Source organism: Anguilla anguilla, chromosome 9 (genome assembly GCF_013347855.1).
Source record: "Anguilla anguilla isolate fAngAng1 chromosome 9, fAngAng1.pri, whole genome shotgun sequence".
NCBI lineage: Eukaryota > Metazoa > Chordata > Actinopteri > Anguilliformes > Anguillidae > Anguilla > Anguilla anguilla.
This window is the reverse complement of record NC_049209.1, coordinates 32,686,874-32,713,084: the sequence shown is the minus strand read 5'-3', so window position 1 is coordinate 32,713,084 and position 26,211 is coordinate 32,686,874. Positions and strand designations below refer to the sequence as shown.

General features: G+C 40.7%; 1 protein-coding gene across 2 annotated transcripts; it reads right to left on the bottom strand.

Annotated features, from left to right (window-relative positions):
- Window positions 1–2,678: 2,678 nt before the first annotated feature.
- On the bottom strand, window positions 2,679–25,851 carry LOC118234935 (macrophage colony-stimulating factor 1 receptor-like). Of its 2 annotated transcripts, none has more exons than XM_035431818.1 (20): window positions 25,499–25,851; window positions 17,837–18,121; window positions 16,922–17,055; window positions 16,421–16,583; window positions 15,426–15,612; window positions 14,904–15,019; window positions 14,262–14,373; window positions 11,669–11,862; window positions 11,294–11,388; window positions 10,421–10,547; window positions 10,169–10,273; window positions 9,476–9,586; window positions 9,178–9,352; window positions 8,198–8,277; window positions 7,978–8,087; window positions 7,407–7,529; window positions 6,560–6,671; window positions 5,981–6,080; window positions 5,358–5,460; window positions 2,679–4,894 (listed from the first exon to the last, which is right to left on the bottom strand). In XM_035431818.1, the coding sequence occupies exons 1-20, from the start codon at window positions 25,545–25,547 to the stop codon at window positions 4,742–4,744; spliced, it is 2,634 nt and encodes an 877-aa protein (XP_035287709.1). In that variant the 5' UTR covers window positions 25,548–25,851; the 3' UTR covers window positions 2,679–4,741. The 2 variants fall into 2 exon arrangements, with proteins under 2 accessions (XP_035287709.1, XP_035287710.1); XM_035431819.1 differs by having other exon boundaries at window positions 2,679–4,891; window positions 25,499–25,850.
- Between the last annotated feature and the right edge of the window lie 360 nt (window positions 25,852–26,211).

Here is a 26,211-nt window from a genome sequence, read left to right as displayed (position 1 = left end):
TTGTATACAATTTGAATAGCAAAGCACAAATGATATTCATAATAATGATTACAACTATTACTGGAAATGGACATACTGTCCTATGCTGTCACCTAGTGTTGCAGCTGGTACATGTCAAGTCCTATTTTGACTCATTCTTTGAACATTGAAGTTTTTTTTCTTCTATAAAAACTATTAACAAGAAACTGAAGAGACCCACATATGTATGGTTGAAGTTCCCAAATCTTTTGCTAAATAAAGCATCAGTGCACAGAGCACATTGCCTTGGTGTCTCTCAATGGCTGGGATGTAATGTAATGGATGTGTTGTTGTGAAGAGTGTCAACAGTTGCATGTTCCGAATGTGTAATCAAAATGGAGCACCTTGCTGTGCCTGGCTAGATTAGCCCTACCTTCTTCAGGGACATCTGCTGTGGCATGTTGACCAATCAGATTTCTCCTGTGCTTCACCAATGAAGATGGAAGCCCTGTGAAGCCATATCAGAGCAGTCCGTGCTGAAAATGCTGTCTAGGTAAACACAGCCATCCACGTATTGCAAAATAGAATTAAATAACAATACTCTCCTGCGCACACTGGTAACACATTCAGTTCCATTACCCAGTCAGTATTTTGTTGAAATGGAAAATGATACATTTGTAAGCTTTGCATTCTATTTTTCTCAACAATGTGATTGGTTATGAAAACGCGTACACTATATGTTAAGGAACACTCCATTGTTCTCTGTCATTATCTGTTGAAGTCCATTGTTTTTTTCCCTTATTTGCCCCCATCATGTCCAAAACCGCTGTGTCTGGCTGTGGAGAGACTTTGACTACCTCCAGGTGGCAGTGTTCTCCTTTCAACTCACACTACACATTTCGATTGACCCTATGGGGCAAAAACTCCCAGTTTGACATGCATGAATATACTGTCAAACATATCTGAATTTGCTTTAATGGCTTTATTGCATTGCGCAGTATGGACACTGCTCAGGGTGACATTACAGAATTGCAGCACAGCTTATGAAATTGCAATGAGCCTGGCCTGCTTATCCGTGTCAACACTTAGATAATGGGAAAAGAATTAAGCAATTACAGTCTGCACAAGTGAGGCGTGCAAAGCGAATGTGGTTCATGTTTGTCTGTAACCGAGTTCAGGGAAGTGTGTGAAGTGTTTTTACAAAACTATGAGCTGGATATGAATTCTGTGCTGAAGTACAAAGAGCCTATCCTTGTTTTGCTCAGAAACCGTCAGTCAAATTTTGATAAATTAACATTGTGTTTACTGCCAGTACCAGAGTGTAAACTGCTGAGAAAACTTGTGAATTCAAATGGACAAACAGCGTGATGATTTTTCTGGTTGATTATGATTATGATTTTGCTGTAGGCAGACCTTTGCTGTCTGTTTTTCAGTGATGCAATGCTTTTGCAAGGATGAAAAAAGCGGTACAGCCATGTCCGTTGAAATCCTGGCACGGACTTCATGCCACTTCTTCATACAATGCAGTGAAGAACATATCTGATATTCTGTGGACGGTAAAGCTTGCGGCATGAGCACCAGGTTGCTGTAATCTGTCTGCGGTCTGGTCAGAAACTCTCAGAAAAACACAACAGACATTACAAACAGAGATTACGTTACAAGTCCAGCATGTTGTTGACCTTGAAAAATGAAAATAGTCTTAAAAAAATGTTTGGCAGCAAAGTTCATGATGTAGCAGTAAAACTAGCTTTTGTGCATCTCTCTCCCCCCCCCCCCCCATATATATATATATATATACACACACACACACACACACATAATCTGTGTGAAAGTGTGTGTGTGTGTGTGTATGTGTGTGAGAGACTCTGTGTGTTTGTGTATATATGTGTGTGTATGTGTGCGCATGTGTGCGTGTGAGAGAGAATGTGTGTGGTGTGTGTGTGTGCGTGCATGTGTGCGTGCGTGTGTTGAGCATGATTGCATAATTTCTCCAGTGGGTTTCAGAGCAGAAGTATTTCTGTGTTAAAGCAACAGGCCTGATTACTACATTTCACAAATAAAGACGGAACTGTGTCTCACTGACAGTGAATTGAAAAAGTCCCTGCTGTTTTAGTAAACATCAGAAAAGAACATCAGTGATATAAAGAATATAAATGAAAGTTAAAAGCAATTCCTTTCCTGAAAATACTGAAATCCAAAAAGCAATATTCCAAAGAGAATATTTTTTTATGATATACTGATATACTGAAACAATCATCTCAGTGTTGGTTAGCAAACAGGATCCGACTCTAAATGCTTCAGTCCTGCACTGAATCAATACTGGAATAAAACCTATGGCCTTACTGGTGGGGTGTAAATATTTTAGGCTTTGTACTCTGCAGACTGTCAGACACAATGAATGTCCTACATGGAAAAGTATAGATAAGTAGATCAGAATTTATACTCTATGTTTTTGTTTTTATGTACACCAGCGTCATTTACAAAATTCTCAGTTAGATATCGGGTCAGTTTTTGTTAAAAAGGTTGAAATACATGCCTATTGGGTCGAATTGATGTGCATGTATTTATGGTATACTTCAGTTTTGGTAGGCTCATATTTAACTTGTTGATGAGAATCCGACACCTTTTCATTGACAGTCAGGCTTCCATTCACAATTGTAATGTTCCTGTGCCTGAATTTCAATATCATGTATGCGCTTGAAATTGAAAAATATAAAATGTGATTTTCACAATCATATGATTTATTGATAGCATGATATACACATGAAAAGGCCATTATAACAGTTTTCTCATTGCATAGCATAGTTTTACCTGAAGAGATATAAAAAATGAAAGGACTAAAATAAATTCATGAAATACTGAGGGGAATTTCAATATAACTCATATGATGGTGTGTCCTAGACATCTTAATTGTGTAATACTTGCTTTAAACATATTCAAATTAAGCAAGTTAAAATAATTTTATTATTTACACAATATTTATCATCACCCTCATTAAAAGCCAAGTTAGTGATGATGTGTAGAAATAAAAAAAGTCTCTCTTTCTCAAATGCGACACTAACTAGTGACAAAATGCCACTGTTGTGTGATGAAACCCCCCTTTCGTTTTTTGTTTGGTATACAGTAATTTACATGACCGAGCAACCAGTTTATGCTTATTCACTATGCCTATAATAACTTCACATATTTCAAATGTATATCCAGTACAATAGATGCTTTCCATGTCTGACCTTTGAATACGTCAAAAACTGCATTCCATATTGCTTCTATTTTGAATTTTATAGACAATGTGTGTTGTAGTGGAGAAAAAAGCTAAGCACAAACTTGTGACCTGCTCAATATGCAAAGAAAATATAGCTCTGAAAAAAAAATCCAAAAGAGCCTACCCCATATTTTTTGAAGAATCGAGGTTACTCCATCTAATATTGCAAGCAAAGACATTGTTCATTTTATTATTTACTTTTGTGTTTAAACTTGTTTAGGTTGCATAATTCAATGTATAACAGCACTGTGTATTTTTAGTATTTTGACCAGTTGTCATTTTTTGCAAATAATTGTTCTGAATGAAAATATTTTTGCTTGGAATTTAAATGAAATGTGGTCAGTGGTTTATGGAAGAATATCAAAATTTAGATTTTACACAGACACAAACCATACCTCGAACTGCGAAAGTGAAACTTTTATGTGGTCTCTTAATTATTATTATTATTATTTTCCAGAGCTGTGGAACTCTACCAGTAGAGCAGCAGCACCTCTACATCATTGCTAAATAAAAATAATAGTACCATACATTTAATAGAAAAAAAAATAAAAAAAATAAAACATTTACATATTAAAAATACAAGCATATAAAAAATGTAAATGAAGGCAGTGTATGCTGGGTGCTACAGTGTATGCTGGGTGCTACAACAGCACAGTATATTGATACAGTGATACAGTATATTGTGTATATAAAAGTTGACAGCTTATTCAAACAACAAATAAAACTTATGTTAGTCTGAAAATGTTAACAAGGTAAAAATATAGAAAGAAAAAAAACTTGAAAAACTGAAAATGATATGGAAGCAATTATGCATTATATCAAAACTAAAATTTATATAAAAAACAACTATTTATGGGTAATTATGTGCTAATATATTAATATGACAGTCAATTGTATGTGTCTTTTCCCTCATTCTTCATCAAGAAGTATTGCTGCTTCTAATAAGCTTATTGCTGTTGATGTTTGATCAGTGAATATTACCATCATTCTCATTGCCATCATATAAACAACATAATAATGGAACTTCATCCTCGCCAGGAGCTCCATTAGGAATAATATTTTGCAATGTAATGTCTGCTGTTATGTGTTTCCATTGAATTCAAATAAAAGGCTGGATTCCATCTTAGAAATAGAAAAATGAACCTTGATGAGTGTGTTTCTAAGCAGCAAATGGGTTTATTTCTGAAACTGAAAATCTGGAACATTTCAATTGCAGTAAAAATGTGGAAATGCAGAATGACACTAATTGTGAGGCTGACAAAGATCCGAATCCACTGCCTAGGATTTCCGAGCACCATCCCAGATTTCTATTACTTTTCTCTTGTCTATTTCTCTTTTCTGAGTCAGAAAGTTGGAAGCTGACCTGATCTATCCAGTTAGCTCTAGGGCAGAGAAAGTATAGAGAATAAAGCAGAGAGGTATTAGAGGATAGCTGCACTCCGGATTAGATTTAGTATATTGTGAGTCAATGCACCGTGGGCTCAGGATGACGGACCAGACTGATCAGAGGTGACCAGTCTTTTAGCATAGCTGGTAGTTGTTGGCATTCATCAGTGGTTGTCCCTCATCTTCACGGTCACATGACTGGTGACATGACTCCTCCCCACTTCCACAAGAGTGACATGACTCTGGCTGGTGGTCCGGCACATCGATCAGCACGTTCTCGTATGCCTGCAGGAGAAGATAAAATGGACGTCATAAGGGTTTGCTCTGTCCAGTACTGTGTGTCCCTGCCTAGCCACTGTAGACAGGGACTGATCAATGGTCCTTGTTTAATTGTGCTTACAGTGTTTGTACTGTACCCTGGTTTGCCTTTTTGATCTGTTGTTAACTTATTCCGACTCATTATTATTGTTATTATTATTATTATTATTTTCTATGGTTGCACAACTTTCAGGAAAAAGGTCACATCTAACACTTAGTACCCATGTGCTATTTTTATGGCAGTTAAAACTGTTCCTCATGAAAAGTGGAACAAGGTGCTACTTGGTGGAAACTTCTGACCACGCCTGTGAGAATCAGAGTGTGAGAACACACACGGTACAACTGACAAACCATCAGCCGACAGAAGCTCTCTCCCTCACCCTCCCTAACTCCCCCCTTCCCTGCCACCCCAGCCCCCCCCCCCCCCCCTCACCTCAGATGGGTCATGTAACAGGTGTCCCATGGTCTGGACGATCTTGCTGAAGGTCGGCCTCTCTGTGGGCTCAAGATTCCAGCATGCTTTAATAATTCCATATCTGAGGGAGACACAAACCATCAGGAACTTTTTATCATTTAAGCTGAAACATCCCATATTTATTTTGAGTTATTCTTCAATGATGTCTTGCAAATCATATTAGGCCACTGTAACTGTCATCTCTGGGGAACGTAGTGTGTGGTAGTGCTACAGGGCCGGTTCTTATAACCAGAGAGTTGCGTGTTTGAACTCCGTGGTGTGCTGTTACATGTTTGAGCAAAGGGCTTAACCTATGTTATTTCTGTAAACATGCAGTTAGTTTCTTTCACTCTCCACTCATCAACTAAATACATAAAATAAGTTCATGCCCCTTTGTATATGCCTGTCAATATACCGACCAACTGGTAATATGGGTCTTCTCAGAGCACCAGCTAAATTAACAGGCTAAATTTCCTTAATTAAATAAAAATTCAGTTTAACCAGCCACAGTACATTTTTAAACTTGCTGAGGCAATTTCCTATCAGTTAATTTGGCTCTTTTTGAGGCCATAAGACTCACGTCATGGCTTTGTTTCACTTACATATCTGTGGGGGAAAATTCTGGCTGGCACATCTGGCAACCATCTTTTATCATTTTGTAAAACCTGGAGTCCACTGGTACGCCAGGGTAGGGGCTCTTCCCTGGAAAAAATTTCAAGCAAGCAAAACTTTTAAACCACAGTAGTCATAAACGCTTTCTGCTATTCAGCCCATTGTTACAGTAGAACTCTAATACCACACTCTGTAAAACGTATCTTTTAATGTAGGGATTTGCTGCTTAATTAACAATGCCTTTTGTTGTCAATTTATTTCTATTCCAATTTATTTTGATTTATTTAATGAAAACAGTTAACCATAAGGGGCAAATACTTTTTCACGGCACTGTATTTAATTTGTAATAGTATCAACCTTGCAGCTACAGGGCCCACTCTGTGGTCACAGGACCAGGTTTTGCAATTCCTGAGCCGTTGAATAAAAATCTAAAAAGGAAACGTGCTGTTCTGAAAGTGCAATACCAACGGCTAAAATCCTTGAATGGGAGCCAGACTATTTCTGTGACTTCGCCGTGTAAAATACAGGATGACAGTCGCGCTAACACCTCCACCTCCACCGGCGCTCACCTAGGGAGAAGATCTCCCACAGCAGGATGCCGTAGGACCAGACGTCACTCTGCACGGTGTAGATGCAGTCGAAGATGCTCTCCGGTGCCATCCACTTCACCGGCAGCCGGGCCTGTGGGGGTATGACCGCTAAGCTGAGCAAAAAACCTGACACATTTCCAGTAAAGATGAACCGCTCTTTTGGAGTTTTCACTGCATTGCTGGAATATATGTTCACTCAATATGTTTTCCATTAAAGATGACACCATAGATTCAAATAGTTTCTGCCTACTGTCTTCATCAATAAAATGATTTTGTGGTGGTTGGAAACCGTGTACACCTTAAATCTAACATATCACCACAGGCGTACAAGTAAATTGCAAGGAATAGTTATAAATAATTACTTTCTAAACTACAGTATGAGCAGATGTTCGGAGTAGTAGCACACATTCAGTTTCACAGGACCAAATTGCTGTACTTATCAGAGTAGAATGAGATTTATTATTAGAGAAATGCTATTTGTTTTTGTTTTTTTTTGTTTAGTTTTTTGTGATGATATGGTGTAGCTTGTACTGTAGGCAAAATATCTTGCCTTAATTCTGTGAGTTGAGGACTATGATTTCAGAGTTTATTCACAATGGATGACTAGATAGTGGATCTCTTGGAAGATCATAACTTCAGTCGTTTAGGAGATTACATTTCTGAGTTTAAGGCAGGCTATCTAGAAGAAAAATTATAGGTCGCCCCTTGAATTATGGCTACAAGTACAACCAGGTTAGCATTAGGAAAAGTGCATTTTACAACAAACACTTGGTTGCTATGTTTATGTTCATCTTCGGGGCATCGTGTGCCTTTAGCAATGACTCACATTTCCTTTCACCACGTAGTTGGAGTCGTTCATAATATCTCGGGCCAGGCCAAAGTCACAGATCTTTGCGATGCGGGAGTCTGTCAGCAGGACGTTCCTGGCTGCGACGTCTCTGTGGATGCACTGCAGAGACACATGCGGGAACGTGGAGTTCAGCCTCACTGGGCGCAGGTGGGGGTGACACGACCGCCATTTTGACAGGGTGAATACTCAAACCTCCCACCTCAGCCAGCTTATCCTCAAAAAACATGTTCAGCTACCAAGGTAATAATGATCTGTAACTTCAATCTGGAACCAGGGTGACCGGCCAACACAAGGATCAAAATGGCCCTCGCTGTTCTCAGCAGTATGAGCCATTCAGGGTCTTTCTAGAAGCAGGTTAGTGAATTGGTACTCTAACCAGCTTCTAGTTATTTTTGGCCAACATTTCCACACAGTAGGACAGCTTATTCCACTACTGAAACTACCTTAAATAAAAGCGAGCTAGCTGCTGTCAGCATGGACGTAACAGTATGAGAATTTAAAGAGGTTTACTTAAAGGAATTTAAAGAGGTAATTATTTTCTTGTTACGTTTTTGGATGCCAGGAATTCCAGCCCCTGCGCCACCTGGAAGGAGAACCCCAGCAGGTCGTTGATGTCCAGTGGCCAGGTGTCTGGCTCCGCCTCCTCGCCGCAGGGATCTGAGAGAGCCAGGGGTGCATTGTGGATCACCATGGAAGAACAGCCTGTGGCCCAAGTGAACTTTAACCTTTGTTTACCTGACACATAGGGGGACCGTTGATTCACTTACCCTGTGAGGAGGCTGTCAGCCTTCGCGCAGGCTTCATGTCCTGATATTCATCAGAGCATGTGCAGGAGATTCCACTATCACTAGTAGAGACACAGGAGGAGGGAAAGGCGTGTGAGAACTCATTGGACATTTCTCCTCGAATAAATAAGGAGCAACAAAGAAATGGATTGCTAAGGAGCAGTTTCTAGAGAAGTCTTGTTTCTAGAACTACACAGTGTACATTCAGGGAGCAAAGAAGTGGTAGCTGATTTGCCTCACAAGGTTTATGAGAATATGGGCATGACACAGCCATAGGGTGTCCATTGATTTTTTAATATTTTTTTAAATAAAAGTATATCTAATGTTTTAAACCAGAGTTTCTCATCCAGGGACACCCCAACAGTACCTTCAAGGACACCCAGGGCTCTGCAGACCCCCTGCTGTAAACCCCTGTTTTAAACCAATTCCAAATGTTCATGGTTCATCTTAGAGGTTTATCTAGATAATTTATAATACACTGCTGACACTACACAGCTATTTCAAGCTCTGTAATCACAAAAGAGAGCCAATAAGAGTAGACAGTAGGGTGGCATTTATAATGATGGCATTAACAAAGTTAGGCCTCAGCTTAACAGGGGAACATCACCTACATCTTCTAAAGCTGATTTAATCAGTAGGCAGTAATACAGTATATGGTATCTTTATCATGAGGAAAATACAGCCATTGAATTGCAATGGGGAGGAAATAAAACCGCAAAAAAATATATATTCTCAACAGAGGGCACTGTTTTTCAGATATATAATACTGTAGGTTAAGACACATTTTTAGGCATATTGTATTGATTTATGTATATATTTAATTATATTTTTGAGGAGGACCATTCTCCCCTTTTCCCTCTAAGCAGCCATCTTTAATACAGATGTACATCAGGAAGAATCTTTCACCAAAAAGGCGAAGCTGCAAAGCTGCACTGTTTAAAACAGTAACTTGCTCCAGGCACCTTCTAATGTACGGCTTCTTGATGGCGAGGTTCGAGTAGTCACCCCTGCCGTCACCGCTCCTCTCCAGGGCACCCGTCATGTTCACCGTGAAGTTCAGGAAGGACTCCGCCCTCCTCCGCAGGAAGTTCAGCAGGTCGCCATGGCTACAGTACTCCGTGATCACCAGCACTGGCCCTGGGATTTAAAACACAGTCAGTCGCGGTCGCGGGCGAGGACGATGTCGGCCTTCCCGTTATCCGTTACCCTTTCAAATTTTGGGAAACTTGTCATGGGGTGTGCGGGTGACCACCGTCCTACCTCCGTGAGTGCAGGCGCCCAGGAGGTTCACTATGTTCCTGTGCTGGCCCAGGTGGCTGAGGATCTTCAGTTCACACATCAGCGCCTCTCTCTCCTCAGAATGAGCGGTGGCTGCAGAAAAAAGAACCCCTCAGTTCATCCACAAAACCTGTCCTCCCCCCTCACGCTCTAAAATACGGATTCTCTTTTTGCTCTAAGGGCATGAGGAAGTTCTTCCTCAGAACTTCCCGAGGAAGAACTGACTCTTGGAAACAGTTGTACAAGTCCAATTTTTGGCTAAATTACATTGATATGCCTTTATCATGTAAATAATCATATGAATAAATGCAGAAATCTATACAAAGGTGTCAGGAAATTGTGAATTAAAGAACTGAAGACTACTCAACTCATTATAAAATATAATTTTCACAACAACATTATTGCATTTAATGTCAGTTTTATTTCAAAATGGCTTTTTTCAAATGACCACTTTCATTTTATAACGGTACTTTCCAAACAACACATTTCTGATTGACGCCACCCCACCTTTTTTTTTTTTTAATTTCATGGCATTATGAAGTCAGCCATTTTGGAATAAAAGCTGCATACATCTATACCTCATCTCTACTGGAGCTAGCTGTGGATTCAGTGCAAGCATCTAAAAACAGACAATTATCATCAGCCAATTTCTTAATACCCGCGGAGGCTACTCACGTTTGAGCATCTTCACCGCGACACGGAGCACGTTCTCTTCCTTTCCCAAGCCATACGCCGTAGCTTCCACCACTTTCCCGAAAGCTCCCGCACCCAGCACCTTCCCTGGAATGAGGACGTTCTTTTATTAATTTATCACACTATAGTACAGGAGCCATCTGAAATCTTTGGTTTGTTTGAGCGGGACCACCATTGAGTTTGACACCGGTTTCATTCCTGTATAAAATAAATGAATAAATAAATAATTCATACCCAATTTTAGCTGGTCCCTGGGGAACTCCCATTTCTCGCTGTAAGGAAGCTGGGAGGGGTCAATAAAGGTATAGTGGTTCCCGTCACTGGCCTCTATAATCTTCCACCGGATTTCATATTTCGGTTTCTAACAACAAGCAAAAAAGAAAAAAGAAGCAGGGGAGATGGGTGTTTCAAAAGTACCTACTTGCCAAACCTATGTGAAAGGGTATGCAGGAGTAACTGAGTGAGGAAAGTGTAAGCTCAGGAAGTCCTCAGGAAGTCATGTCTATGTTTGAGAGCATGAATCATTTGTACTCAGAGCTGGCCGCTGGCAAAAACACTTTATGGAGTCATAGGAATTCAAGTAAAAATAAAATTTACATTATTGTTATTTATGCGCTAGTGGTGATCAGTTCCGTGGTCTGCGATTGCTTATGCCCCACCCCCCTTCCACGATTGTAACCGCCATTCACCCTCTCCTCCCTGATCTGCAATTGCATCCAACTCCCCCCCCCCCCCGATCTGTGATCAGTTAATTCCCAAACATTCTAGTTAAGGGCCACCAAACTGTCATGGCCTCTGCCCGACCTTCTTGCGTGGACCATAGGAGGCTTGTCTTAGGCCTTAATCTGAAAACCGAAGGTCTATTTAAGCCCCTCTGACTCACCACTTTTTTCACACCTGTGCCCACAAGCAAACCATATTAGTTTTTAAAAATAAAGCAACCAGCAAGCGGGTATCTCACAATCAAGTTTGGTATATCTGTCCTTAAATATCACACCCAAAGGGCGGGGAAGGCACAGAGGCACTCAATTTACGGAAAGTTTGCGGTTTGTATTGCGTGTAGAATCCTGGCATTGTTGAGGCTTGATTCACGGCAGGGCTACTTACCTGCTTATACTTGTAGAGAAGAACGATCATCAGAAGTAAGAGGACGCCGGCTGCCCCAGCCAGAGATGGGGTGATGATCTTAGACGACCAAGCTTCTGAAGAAGACGCAGGGACCACCATGAGTTACCACAACTAACTATCCGACTTGCAGATCTTCCAGAGTATTTGGACATAGATCCTGTACTCCGTAGATCATTAAAATTCATAGCTATGATACCTTGAATTATATAAATAATTTGGTCGATAGCTGTATGACCTTAAAGTGAACTGTTGTGTACAGATCTGAATTAGCAGTGCTTGTCTATTTTAGCAAAGCTGTCCTGACTGTATTGTGCTGTAGAATTCCAACAGAAAGCAGAGTGAGCTCAGCCTTACGGGACACATCCATGACAAAGGTGTTTCGGTTCTTCCCGACAGAGTTAAAGGCCACGCACTCCACGGTCGTCCTGTGATCGCACAACGGCAGGGTCAGCACGCTCATCACCGCTGCCGACCCGTACTCCTCGTGCCACACCAGCACCGCGTCCTCCACGAGTGGCTCCGCCCCCTGCGTCTCGTTCTCATCGCACCTGAGAGGGCAGGACAAACCACAGTCGGTACCAATGGAACCAACATGGCAGGTAGCAAGCAGAAACCATGTTGATTTATTTGTTTTTTTGTATTTTTTGCTCATTTTCCCACCAATTTGTAATTAGCCATGTTATAGCCATGGGCCTATGGAATCCCAGCAACATCCTCCATTTTAGGAGAGTATGGAACTCCCCGCACTCGCCACTGAACCACTCACTTGGCGCGCATGGGGTGTACCCAGGGGTTAAATTAGGGGTGGACGCGGGTGGACGGGTCCACCCACCTTTGGTAAATAAATAAATAATTTTGACCGGCAGTTTTACAAATAACTATGACAATCCAGTCCATTTTTTGTATGCTCCAGTCCATGTGATCCCTCTAGCCAGTTACTCGCTCAAACAATCAAAAATCCGAAGAAAAAAAACTCAGGAGGAACAGTCGTTTATATAGACAGGCACAGAAAGAAAAATATTGTTGATTGTCTTGATTGTTTGGAAGCGGATGCGGTAGGTAATTTCATTAACATGCAATTTCATCTAAGCAATATTTTAAAGAGAGATGAATAAACAGCCCCCACGAACACAGGCTATTATTAACAGCAACTTTGATTGCTTGAGCAAAATCATCGGGTTGCTGGTCAGCAGCTAAGCTAGGATTGAATAGCTATTTCCCACATAACGTTTTATTCAGCGGCGACTGGTGACGGGTGAGCTGAAAATTGGTGGGGCGCAAAACTTTCCTTGAAACTAATCATTGATCTCAACCTGTTTTCATTAGTAATTTTCCTTTATTATCAAGCGTGCCAACGATCAGACTAATCAAATGGCAAGTAGTCTAACACACAGCGTCTTCAGACCGTGTTAGGGGGATTAAATCATAAATTCAATTTATCCATTAAAAATCTGTTTTAATCACCAAGTAGTCTACACTTAACAAACAAGATACACCAGTCTGTTATCTACCGTGTTAGCTTTCAGAATAACCAGCAAACACAAAACCTGCACTTCAATTTTGTTTACAATCTACGCATCGCAGATATTTGCCATGAATATGAGTGCGGAGAAAGAAGTGCATGTATCTGTAAATAATGTTCATTAAAAATGTGCACAATTTCGTACTGCAAATGAAAATAAATGTAGGCTATAAGGCCTAGGCTACTCGCTAAAACTGCCTATTTGGGTAGAGCTGGCTATATATGATAGTATTGAGTAGCCTATTTTGTGGATTAATTGTATTGATACTCAAGGAAAATCAGGGGAAGATTCCGCCACTGCTTAGTGATTAAAACTGATTTTTCTAAATCACATTTATCATTTAATCTCCCTAACACAATGCGAAGAAGCTGTCCCTTTCCAATTGATTAGTCAGATGTTTGCATACTTGTTAATCACTGAAAATGAATTAAAACAGTTTGAGATCAATGATTAGTTCAAAGGAAAATTTAAGACAGATGGATAAAGGAGGAAGAAAGGGAGGACAAAAGAGGAGGATGACCGATTATTTTCGTGGGTAAAAAAAATTCCCAGCATTAATGACACTCAATAAACTTAAAATATTTTATGTAAAAGCTTGCATCAATAGTATACATTATTTTTAAAACATTGTTTTCCTTAATTACAATTATGTGCACAATACATTAAAGGTACAACTATTTTGACATTCATTGGTTTGTACCTTTATTCACCCACCTCCCACCGGATCTCAGGGTGTACCCCTCATCGCATTAGATCAGTGGCGCCCAAACATGTGCCATGAAGAGCCAGGAGCATGAAAATTCTCATTCCAACCAATCACAACACCTGCTGATTTCACTAATAAACAAGCCTTCAACCCAGAGAACAGTTGAAATGTTTGTTTGGAATGAAAACGTGCATACTCTTGGCCCTCCTATTGGGCACATTGTCGGGCACCACTGCATTAGATGGTGCTGGAGGACTGCAGGTGTTTTGGAAGATTTTTGGGGAGCGCAATAAGGTGTGAACACTAACGCAGCTGCACACGAGCAAAGGTGCTTTTCCGAGGTCAGTGCAGGCAGCAAAGCAAGGAGTATCGTTATACCCCAAGCCGGTGCTTTAGCAGAAAGAGCCAAACTTGCTGATGACGGACACATTTTGTGCTGAGGGATAGCATTTGTGTGAACGCCAGATGGGTCAGTCGTATAATGGGCTAACCTGAGAAACAGGATGTGTACCACAGCAAACCAATGTGTAGTGGAGAAACAGGGATCCTATCTGGTTGTCGGTTGGCTGTGGTTAGCTAAAAAGTGTGCAAAGTGGGAGAGCTACCACACTCTAAAAATATTTTTGACCAATGCCCTGATGATAATCGAAACAGCAGCTACACAAACAAACAGTTTCCCAGCAACCGCATATCTTAGCAATGCTGCCTCGATACGTACGTGCTTCTGATTCCAGAACACCTGTACCAGGAAATTCTGGGAGCTGGGTATCCAAAGGAGGTGCAGATGAGGGTGCTGGCATTCTCCAATCTCAGCATAGCACTTGGCCTCTCTACAAGAAGAGTTAGGACAGATTATTGGATGTTTGGGCCATCGCACCACCAGGAGTTGGATTGAGTTTTTCAATCCTTCTGTATGTCTATCTGCTCTAGGAGAAGTTCCTGCTACCAGCCTAGGATGGGATCTAGCTGGAATTAGCTTCCACTCCAGCTGGATACCATCTGGAATTTGGTGACGGCCTCTTGTATGTATTAAGCTGGCCCACCAGCTGGTCATGGTACTGCTGGCACAGTTTCTATCTCAAACATCTTGTTGCCAGCTTGACTATCTCCAAACCAGCTTAAAACCAGGCTGCAACCAAGCTGGGATATCCACTAGGGTGTCTTTGTGTCTGTCTGCATATCTGATTATCATTCTGTTCCAGCAACAAAGAGCCCTGCATGTGCTCTGGCTGGGTAACTGGATCTGCTGGATCTGCTGGCTCCCCAAAATTGACAGAGGGTGTTTGTGAAACAAGCCCCCCTAGGAATTCCAAACATGGGGAAAATTTGGTTTTAAAAGCATGTGAAAACATTGACTTACGTAACATCTTCACGTGAAAGGCAATGGAGGCGTTGACCTTGGAGCTCCTGGCGTGGAAGACATACTGGCCCTGCTCTCCGGCCTGCATCCTCTTCAGGAGCAAAGCAGCTTCGTACCTGCAGGAAGACAGGTAGAAGACAACCAACTCTCAGGTCTGGTCAAAAGCAGTTATTAAGCTGATGAGAATCTGCATCGATTGCATTGGTTTCCCTGTAATCAAAGTAACTGGCCAGCAGTGACTTTTTCACTTTAATCTAAATCAGTTTCTTGTTGTGATAAGAGAGGTGGAGTAAAGGGAGGTTGTGTCTGTCAACCCAATAATAGGTGAAGCAACTCTAAGTAACATCAATTGAAATTACCCCCCACAATCAAAATATTTTGCTGTTTAAAAAAATGACCAATAACATATAACAAATATGTCAAATGTGGGCTTCTCAAATCTTCTCTGAATATCTCTGCTACTTTTATTTCTTGTCAATGTTTGTTTGTTATGATACACAAAACAAGCAGTACTGAAGTCACCTGTTATTATGCTGGTGAAACTCCATTGAGTGGTTGTGAGATTTGGGCGTGTCCCACCATTTGACCTCGATCTCAGGGTACGCTTCGATCCATACCCTCAGCTCCAGGTCCTTGCCCTCGTTCACCTCGATAGCTGTCCCGTTTTTGCCAGGCGATGACCCAGGAGAGAGCCATATGTACGGTTGATCTTCCAGAGGAAATGGAGACAAAACAAACTGCTCATTTGCAGCGCAGATTCATCTGGAACCATCTCCAAAATGTTTCTGTTACAGCTCCTTCTCCATTTTAGCTGTAATTTCTCACGCTCAGTCATAACTGTAAGCCATCCCAATGCTACCTCGTCCTCCTCATTCAGGAGATTAGGGTGCCATACATCGTGATTAAATCCAGACAGTCCTGGTTTACGAGTATTTGTCTCATAGAGATAGCCCCCCAGTTGATCCTTATAATTACGGTGAATGTACCCCAAGTTTTCGAAAATGTCCTCTACTCTCATTGTTTTCCTGATTTTACTCTCTCCTCTAACTCTAACGCAGAGGCATATTCTGAAATACAAGCACCAAGCTACTGTTCAATTCTATTTGCATTTCCATAAGCTAGAGGACTTCACAACTGATTAGGGTGACACAATTAAATGCAGGCACACTATCAACCTGAGGACATCCTGCAAATTGGGTCCCTCCCTCCTGGAATATCACCTACATGCAATTACATGCCCACCCATTAACTTTCCAGCCATAGTCAACCGTGGTGCTGACTGATACATGCAGTTAAGCTTAGTTACATGAGTCCCACCATGACTCAAAGGATTCTACAGGTTTATTGCTCCGGCACTACTAATCTGTTGTTGCCAAAGCATTTTATAAAACAAACATATAAGTTCACCCCAATCCATCGCCCCGTTCGTCAAAATAAACAGAATAAATAATTGGTAAATAATGGTCCCCCTTGTTTTACACCAGTGACCAGAAGAAAGCTTCTGCTCGACGGCTTACCTACGACCTGCAGACGTGCGGTGGAATAGTTGACCCCCGCCTCATTCCCAGCCGAGCAGGTCAGGTTCCCCGCGTGAGAAACATTCACCGCGGGTATCGTCAGAACACTCCTGGTGCTCCACCGACCATTATCATTAACCACGGTCTCCTTGGGACTTAATATCTAGGAAGGCAATTGAAAAACAGATATGGAATCCCCATTGGTAACTTGAGGGCGATAGGAAGAGCATTAAAGGCTTTGCTTACAGATTTGAGAATTTAATTCATATCTGTATGCAAAACAGATGTATACAGATGCATATTAAAAAATTTACATTCACAGTAAATAATAATAATAATAATAATTATTATTGTTACTGTTATTATTGCCACTACTGCTTCTATATATATATATATATATATAAAACATGGTTAAACACAGCCACTTTTCTCAGAATGGTGACAGTCCAATGGCGGGTTAATGAAGCTCCAGCCTCCTGCCTGTTCTCCTGAGGCTCTCACCAGGCCAGTGGAGCGCCAGGTGACATAATAGTTTAGGTTGGGGTTGTGGGCGGTGCAGGTGATCATCAGCTCCTCCCCTACAAGGCGCACATATTCGTCTTTGTCCAGTGACACATTGGGGGGGTGACGTAACCCTATAGAAGGAGACAGAAGTGCGGAGCGTTCAACTCAGAGCACTGTATGGGGGCACTGTAAAGACACTCTAATGAAACACATACTGTATCCATAAAGCGCTTGGTTTTGCAAAACTGTTCAACAAAACACCAGAGTTGCAAAAATAGGTCCTGTTGATATTTGTTCTTGAAGGGGCAGGGGGTCAAGGACATTAAGGAAGGGTTGTTGAATCTATTCTGTGAATTCCTTACCACTGAACTTCTCACTGAAACTGCTGCTTCTGAAGTTTCTCTGTTTCACATAAATCGATGTTGGAATAGTTTGGACACATTAGGGCTTAACACTTAGCACTGGGGACAGTGGAGTTCCTGCCTGGAGGGTTGAAGCTACCATTTTTCCTGAGGTACGGTGAACCTCTGATAATATTGCATTGTATTTTTTATTTATAAAATTCTTTCCAGCCCTGGCAGCTGCGCCTACTCAGGTAATTGCTGTTCCACTCACAACTAGTACTACAGGAGAGATGGCACTGAATTCCGATTGGTGGAGAGGTCGGTTTCTCAGTCTCAGCTGGTAACCAGTGGGAGCCTTGTGCGGCACATGTTGTAAGTTTTTGTTCAAAAGCAGAAGCTGAGGTTTGTGGCTGTTGGCGCGATCTTTAACTGTAGCCAGAGAAATGAGCAAGATGCGCAAGGAACTTGGTGAACTCCATGACATGCTAAATAGATCAAGCCACATCTGGACACATTGCAGCACGAGGACCTAGTAACCCCCCCCCACGATAGCAGCTGGCTCACGTACGTTGAGAGACTTTGATGAGGAAGGGTCTGGAGACCTCCTCCTTTCCTTTTATCTTGGCGGAGCAGACATATTGCCCGCTGTAGCTGGGCCGGAGGTCGTGAATCAGGATGCCCTTCCCGGGGTCGGCGGTGTAGTTCATCCCGGCAGGGGCGGAGCTACCGTTTTTCATACGGAGTGAGAACTCTGTGGCAGCAGGGTCTGTCAGTAGGCATGGCAACAAGTAGCTACTGCCCTCTTTTATAGTAGGAAAGACAGATCTCACTAGTGTGAAGGGGCTCTGGGGATCTGAAAAAAGAGAAAAAAACACCTATGCCTTTCACTGAAACAGGATGGGCATACTGTACATAATGTACACACACAAACATGCACATGCATGCACACACACACACACACACACACACACACACACACACACACAAAATGATAACTCTTTCTTAAACATATTGTTTTGCTTTGTTAATGATAGATTTAGTTGTGCTTCCTTATAAGAGTGAGTTGTCCTGGTGCTGTGAGCGACGGCAGCTTAATTATGAAAGCACACATTAACAGGTCATTCTGTTCCACAGGAAGCCAGTTCTTTACATTTTAAAGCTTACTTGGAAGAGCTAGAGTTGTCTTGTTTTTGGCTGGACCGCAACAGCGGGGCCAGCCCTATAAACGCGAATGTCTGTGACTGAGTGACTGAGTGATGAAGTTACACCATTGGTCGGCCGGTTCGGTCCAGCCATATATTAGGTTTTGACCTGGTCTTGTTTTTCAATATCAGAATTATCACGAAAGCCACAAAAGCAAAATGTGAACTTACTTGGAATCATAGCGATGCCACAGCTTGCTACTTTCTTGATTCCAGTGTTCAGGCCTGATGCCCCATACATTGTCATAGGCGGAACGTGGGTCCACAGCCCAAATCACTTGAGCTATTGCTTCCTTCTGGATTATTGCAGAGGTTTACATACACAGCTGCTTTAGAAAATGTTTCAGCCCTCAGTAAACCCACCCATGACCTGCTATGTTGTGATTTTGACAGCAGCTCGGCAGAGTCCAATACCATTTTGTAAAGCAGCATCTGATGGTGCTGACCAAGCTAGAGTGGTGTGGGCCCTCACTTGAATTTCCCTGCTTTTCAAAAAAAAAAAAATTAAACTCTAAGAGTGAGTTACTAACCTGAATAAGACTGAGACTTCAACTGTCAGCAGTGAAAATTTTGCAGAGACCGTGGCAGGTCAGTGAGGTGAACCATTTTACATAACGTATCTCTGTTGTTGACGTCTGTGTAAATGCGGTTGTTTCGCGGTTGCAGGGAAAGGAGGGGAAATGAAAGTGGCCAAGCCAGTTGGCTTGGAGGAAATGTACACTAACTGAACGCCAACAGGTCTGAGCTCCAGGAAACAGATTGCTCCTGGTCAGAGGGGTAGCACCCTCCCCCATTCCCAACCACCCCCACCCCCCACACCCCTTCACCCTTTACTTCTGTTTATGTGTAAATGGGTACTCACAATTATGATTATATCAACTTTCCTGTTATTGACACTGTTCTTGAATTATTTACATGAGTATTGCATTATTAACACGGTCCTTGCTTTATGAACATGCATTGCATAAATAGCACTCACTTAATTAACACTGCCCTGATGTTATTAACCCTGTCATTGACTTATAGATGTGGCCTTGGTTTTATGAACTCTGCCGTTGCATTACACAACTCTTGCATTATCACGCTTTTGCCTTGCCTTTCAGTTATTAACATATGATTAACACATGACTTTATGTTATTAACACAGCTATCATCAGCTAGCTGTATAAATTTCTTGCTGTGATTACTCTGATTAAATGGAAACAAGCATGGAATTACTACTACTGCTACTATGAATGCTAATAATAATAATATTATTATTATTATTATTAATATTAATAATAATAATAATAATAATAATAATAATAATAATAATAATAATAATAATAATTAAGAACTACCATCTTCATCATCAGCATCATCATCATTATATTCTGCTGTCATGTTAAAAGATAAATTGATACCTCAATATAACAATTTCTTGAAAGGTCAAAAATAAATAAATAAATAAATATTTTCAAAAGTATAGTTCACAGAGAAAATAACTACCCTCTGTTGACACCCCTACAAATGGGTCAAAAATGAATGCTGACTTAACTAAAATAATTTTAGTTCCTGGAGAATATTTGTGACTGGAATGGACTGGATTATTTCAATAAATGCCCGGCTGTAGGACCTAATGTGTGAAATGTGAACTATAAGTAATGTAGAGGAATACATTATGGACATTACAAAAACTCTTTGCATTTGAATGGATCTTTATGGGAATTTGGATGTGGGACTAGATTCAGCTGTAAATTATGCTGATACAGTATAGAACACATTTATTGGCTAAATTACTTTAAGTCATCAAGGGTCCAAGGTATCAAATGAGCCTCGAACCACCGTGCTGCTGCCAGATATGCAGTAGATACTACAAGCATTGTTTCTCCTGAACATTTTTTTCTTTGAGTTCAACAGGAAAATTAATCAGGAGAAACAATGCTTGTAGTATCTACTACATATCTGGTAGCAGCACGGTGGTTTGAGTTTGTGTATCGCTTGTAGCACAACCTGAAAATAAGATATCCAGACTCTAATGATTTTGATAGGTCACAGACATCAGGAAGTCATGGGATGCAAATGATATGTAACTAAAGACAAAACATGACTCTTTTATTTTACATTATGTTAATTTGTCCACTGTACAAGTGAATTTCCCTGTTTCTAGCTTTTCCCCAAACAGTTCACTGCAGCAAAAGTAAAAGAACAAATGGTGGCACAGGAGGTCTCAGGAGTGCATTTGTTTAATTCTTGCAAATTTTCTGACCAATGATTTGTTAAGACCATTAAAAGCTTAATTTGTTTTGCCATTTTGGGCTTGCCCCATTTTTTTTTCCCAGGAGTATACATTTGTCCAGTTTCTTGGCCTTAAAGTAATAATCTCGAAGATTTTCATTAAAATAAATGTCTGTTAAGTCACTATCTACCGCTGAATTAGTAATAATTATTATTATAATTTATGATTAAAGAACTGGGTGTCTGTGGCGACATTCCCGGGAAAAAATCACAAGCGCGCATAGTTAGTGATGCGTTTTCCATCACCCATCAGTGGTTGGTAGTATATAGTGGTTGGTCCGCCAGAGATGGTAGGCGGAGCTAACGCAACAGGCTTGCTCTTCAGCTCACTTGTGTGTGAGCGGCGTACTGTTTTTTCCGGTGTCTGCTAGCGTTAAAGATGGGGGGGTTATGGAACCCTAATAAGTTTTTGTGTAACATGAGAGGTCATATTATTTGTTGATGTAGATTTCGTATTACATTTGATGACAATGTAACGTTACTAAATTACATAGCTATTTGCACAGCTAACGCTAGCTACCGGACCATGTCAATAAAGGCAACATTAGTTTAGACAACGTTGCACACAGTATCCATCTCTCATATCAGGTAATGTTGCGTTAGCTAGCTAGCTAATGTAATTAACACAATCTAATGTCAGCTAACAATTAGAAGAAACGCTAGCTAATACTACCGACCGGTACCGACCTCGCAAACCGTCTCTCGAATGCAATGCTACCTTGTTGCAGCGTTGCAATGTAGCTAACTAAAGGCCAGTTCAGATCAATGATTCGCAACGAGACTGGATGCAACTTGCAAAATTCCAAGACGTCTGATTGTAAACGTTCTAAAACTGCACTTGGCAATTTGACAAGGTGGGTCTTTTGAGACCCTAGGCAACGGCTTCAGAGGCTCTGCAACTAACCAGTTCACACCGCTGCAATTTTCTCTGCAACATTCTAAAATCGTTTTGTCTCGTTGCGAATCATTGATCTTAACTGGCCTTAACGTTACCGTTATTTACATTGCCATCAAGTTCATCAATATATAAACCGGGGTATAGGTGGAGCAGAGCCGGGTCTGATTTCTGTGTAAATGTCAAGCCGGAGAAAACTAAATAAAAGAATACGGCAGTATGGATTAGCGTTGCTATTATTTTATTACGCTTTATGTTCCTTCAGCCTTGAGGCCCTTTTTTGATGAAATCTCCTTTGTTTCTGTTTTATTCTTCTTATTCTGATTGCTAATTTAACACCCAGCTCAGCTTTATTCTCGAACAGTTTAGCTAGCAAAACCAGAAACAAGGCAGTTGTTTCAAAAATATCACACAACAATCATTCACGATGATGATGCACGAGATACATAATTGCACGAACCACAGCGAATCCCGCAAATTCTTCTCTGCACTGTAAAGATGTTCATACCGAGCAAAATGTGGATAAAGAACGTTTGTGGAAATTGATCATCACTAATTCTACCCCAGGTCTGCTACAGCATTTTAACCTGGCTTGGCAGTGTAAAGACAGCTTAAGTTAGCCTTAAGTTAGACAATGAATGAGTATGTACACAACGTTACTTGTATAACAACCATTTTTTATTCAGTAAATAATAAGTGTAATAGTTGGCGTGGCCCAGGTGCCAACTGACTGACGTCACACAGGCGACACTGGTTGGATCCGGTTGGATCTATGGGAAGTGAGGTCCAAAAACACACCTGCACTTACCGCTTCTCGCCATTGGTACCGCCCAAGAGAACGAAACTGAAAACTTTGAGATTGTAACTTTAATATATAATTTTTAAGTCATGCAAAGCATTGCAGAAATTGTTTAAGAATGCTGTGGATAGTGTTGTGGAAATGAACTGTGGACAGTAATTAATGCTTACAAGGAAAGGTACCAATTTCCAATATATCTGCCAGTTACATTTGATGCACACTCTTGATATGCAGTTATTTAGTGTCCTCCATGAAGTCGTGTCCTCACAACTAAATAATAGCCATCAGGTGATATTATCCGTAACTGTGACTTGACCAGAATATTTGGATCAATAAATATATCAGGCTTTATGGGGACATTTTTGGACATGTTTTGATTGTGGCAGAATCAAAAGAACTGCTACTTCCTCATGACCAGCAAATACGAAAACAAGAATTTTGTAGATTTCTTATAAACATTTGCAGTGTGTGCATTTCACCCATGCAGAACTCAAAGTAGGTAAATATAATGGGCAGGAAAAATTGTTACCACAATGTAAATGCCTCCTTCTATGTGTGTGTACCCTGGTGCAATTTCAAAAGCGCTGGTACAGGATAAATTTTAAATGTGTATGGAAGACTGTGTTGACTATGTTGGTACACCTGCATGGGGTGCTCCAATGGCACAATCTTTGGGATGTATACAATGCAGTATGTAATATCTAATCCAGATCTTTTGAACAGCTCTGTATTGTCAAATGTTTGAAAATATTTGAAAGAATCTTGATGAATAGCCTTTTATTTTGGACCACCTGCACATCGATCCCAGAATTTTCGAGCACTTAGGATTCCTATTAAAACTCTGAGATTCTTGCAAGAATATTTCCCATAGTGCCTCTAGTTGTTGTTTAATTTTAAAATTATATTTATATATGCATATCCTTATATATACAGTGCAGCCCGGAAGTATTTGGACAGGGACACAATTTTTGTTTGTTTCGCTCTGTACTCCAGCACTTTGGATTTTAAATAAAATAATGAATATATTGTCAGTTTAAAGTGGATAGTGTAGATTGTCAGCTTTAATTTAAAAATATTTACATCCATATTGGATGAACCATGCAGGATATTACAGCCCTGTTTATACATAGTTCCCCCATTTTAGGGACCAAAAGTAATCGGACAATTGGCAGCACAGCTGTTTCTGGACTAGCTGTGTATTGTTGCATCATTTATTCATGCACAAGAAAGCTTGATCTAGAGTTAATAGAGTAGATAGAGATGAGCACAAAAGATCTCGAGTTGATTCTAGGTGTGGCATTTTCATTTGGAGGCTGTTGTTGTTGTCTCTCAACATGAGTATGAAAGAGATGTCAACGCCAGTAAAGCAGACAATCACGAGGCTGGAAATTTTAAATTAATAGATCAGAGGCGTAGCCAAAACAATAGGTGTGTCAAAAGCAACTGTTTGGTACATTGTTAAGACGCAAGAATGCACTGGAAAAGCAAACGACCAGGTAGACCACAGAAAACAACCCTAGTGGATGACTAAATAATACTTTCAGTTGTGAAGAAGAATCTCTTCACAACAGTGAAACAGATCGAAACATGCTCCAGGATTTAGGCATAGATATGTAAAAGAGTACCATAAAGAGAAGACTACACTTGCATAACCTTAGTGGGTTTACCGCAAGATAGAAACCACTGATAAAACATAAGAACAGAACGGCCATGTAAGAGCTTGCTAAAAATAAGTACATTAAAACAAAGTCTTATTGACAGATTGTGATTAGCGTTAACCTGTACCGAACTGAAGGAAAGAGGAATGTGTGCAGAAAGAAAGGAGCTTCTCATGACCCAAAGCATACCACATTATCTGTGAAACACGGTGGAGGTTGTGTTATGGCTTGGACATGTATGGCTGCTCCTGGAACTGGCTCACTTGTCTTTAGATGATGTGACTGCTGGTAGCAGTAGGATGAATTCTGAGGTAAACATAAACATTTAATCTGCTCAGATCAAACAAAATGCCTTAAAGCTCATTGGACAGCACTTCACCTTGCACTAGACATATTGTTAAAGCAACCAAGGAGTTTTTCAGGGCCAAAAAGTGGAATGTTCCTGATTGGCTAAGTCACTCACTCAACCTGATTCCAATTGAACATGCATTTCACATTCTGAACAAAAGGCTGAAGGCAAAAATCCCTGAAAAGAGCACTGGTGATGTCTATGGGTCACAGACTTCAGGAAGTTATCTAATGCATAGGATTTGCAACCAATTACTAAATATGATGACTCTATTTCAAATTATGTACATTTTTTTCCAATTATTTTTGGTCCCCTAAAATGGAGGAATATGTATAAAAAAGGCTGTAATTCCTACACGGTTCACTCAATATGGATATGCATAACCTCTCATGAAAAGGTAACAGTCTGCTCTTTAACATCTTGTTCATTTCAAATCCAGTGTGTTGGAGTACAGATGCAAAAACAACAACAAATTGTGTCCAAATTTTTACGGACTCCACTGAATATATGACTTGTAAAAAGTGAAATAGTCGTAATCTTTGGCAAAATTCAGAAGTATATCGGTTTTACTCATTTTTGCATGTACCATGATACACAAAATTAGCTTTTCATTGGGCAGAAAAAGTAGAATAATGAATGTTTTAGATGGGCACAGCAGTGTACATATACATCACACACATGCATGTACAGCCTCCAAGATACAGACATTTAAGAAACAGAGGTTATTCAGAACTCTGAAATGTTATAATGTTATAACTTTGAAAGTCAAGCGGAATGGAAATACACACACACACACACACACAGTCTATCTGGTGGTCATGTCAAACACTTTTAGTTCCAGAATTCAGTTTTTGCCATCTAAAGAAATCTCTACAGTAATAACACTCTAAAAGTAAACAGACTAAGGCACAGGAAGAAGCTATCTGTTGTGTTCTGCCAAACGAGCACGGTCAGATGTGCCTATGGGGCAAGTGCGTGGTCACCTGCTTGATATTAGAAAAAAAAGAACTGGGCAGGTAAAAGGTGATGGAGACGGCTATGCGATCTTACCTTGTGCTGCAGTTTGCAGAACGAGCAGGAGAAGAGCCACAGTCAGCATCCTGCTCCCTGTCTCACTTCACACTGTCGAAATGACCACACTGATCAGGTTCACACTTTGGAAATGACTGCGCTTACCAGCGTCTAAAACAAGACTTCTGGGCAGAATGATTCAGCCCCGAATGCTATCACCACACTAACTTCTCCTTTTTTTGGCCGCTCAGCCAAAGCAGGCTAATAACCAGAGAAAAATGAGCTTAGAGAAGACATGTCCAGCATTTCCAGCTTTTCATGGCACTCATTAAATTGGTATTTATCTGTTCATCACCACCATCATCATCACAGGGTGTGCTGTGATTAATTTTTATATGTATATGAATGTTAACTGGAGCACTTTGAGTTCTAAAGCTGTCTCAGCAGCGAGTGAGGGAGGGAGAGAGAGAGAGAAATAGAGAGAGAGAGAGAGAGAGAGAGAGAGTGAGAGAGAGAGAAATTAGACTTTATCATGGACACCATGTTATGTGCAATATGGTTATCAGTGTTTCTGGGCTGTGCATGTCTTTATCTGTGTTTCTATGTGTATTTATGTGTGTGTTTGTGTGTGTGTGTGTCTGTGGAGTAAAAAGATTGACTGTGTTTGTGTATGAGTAACAAGGGAGAAGTATTAGGCCTCTGACCAAATTTTTTTAAATGTTCTTCTTAAGCAAGAATTGAATGCAATGCTT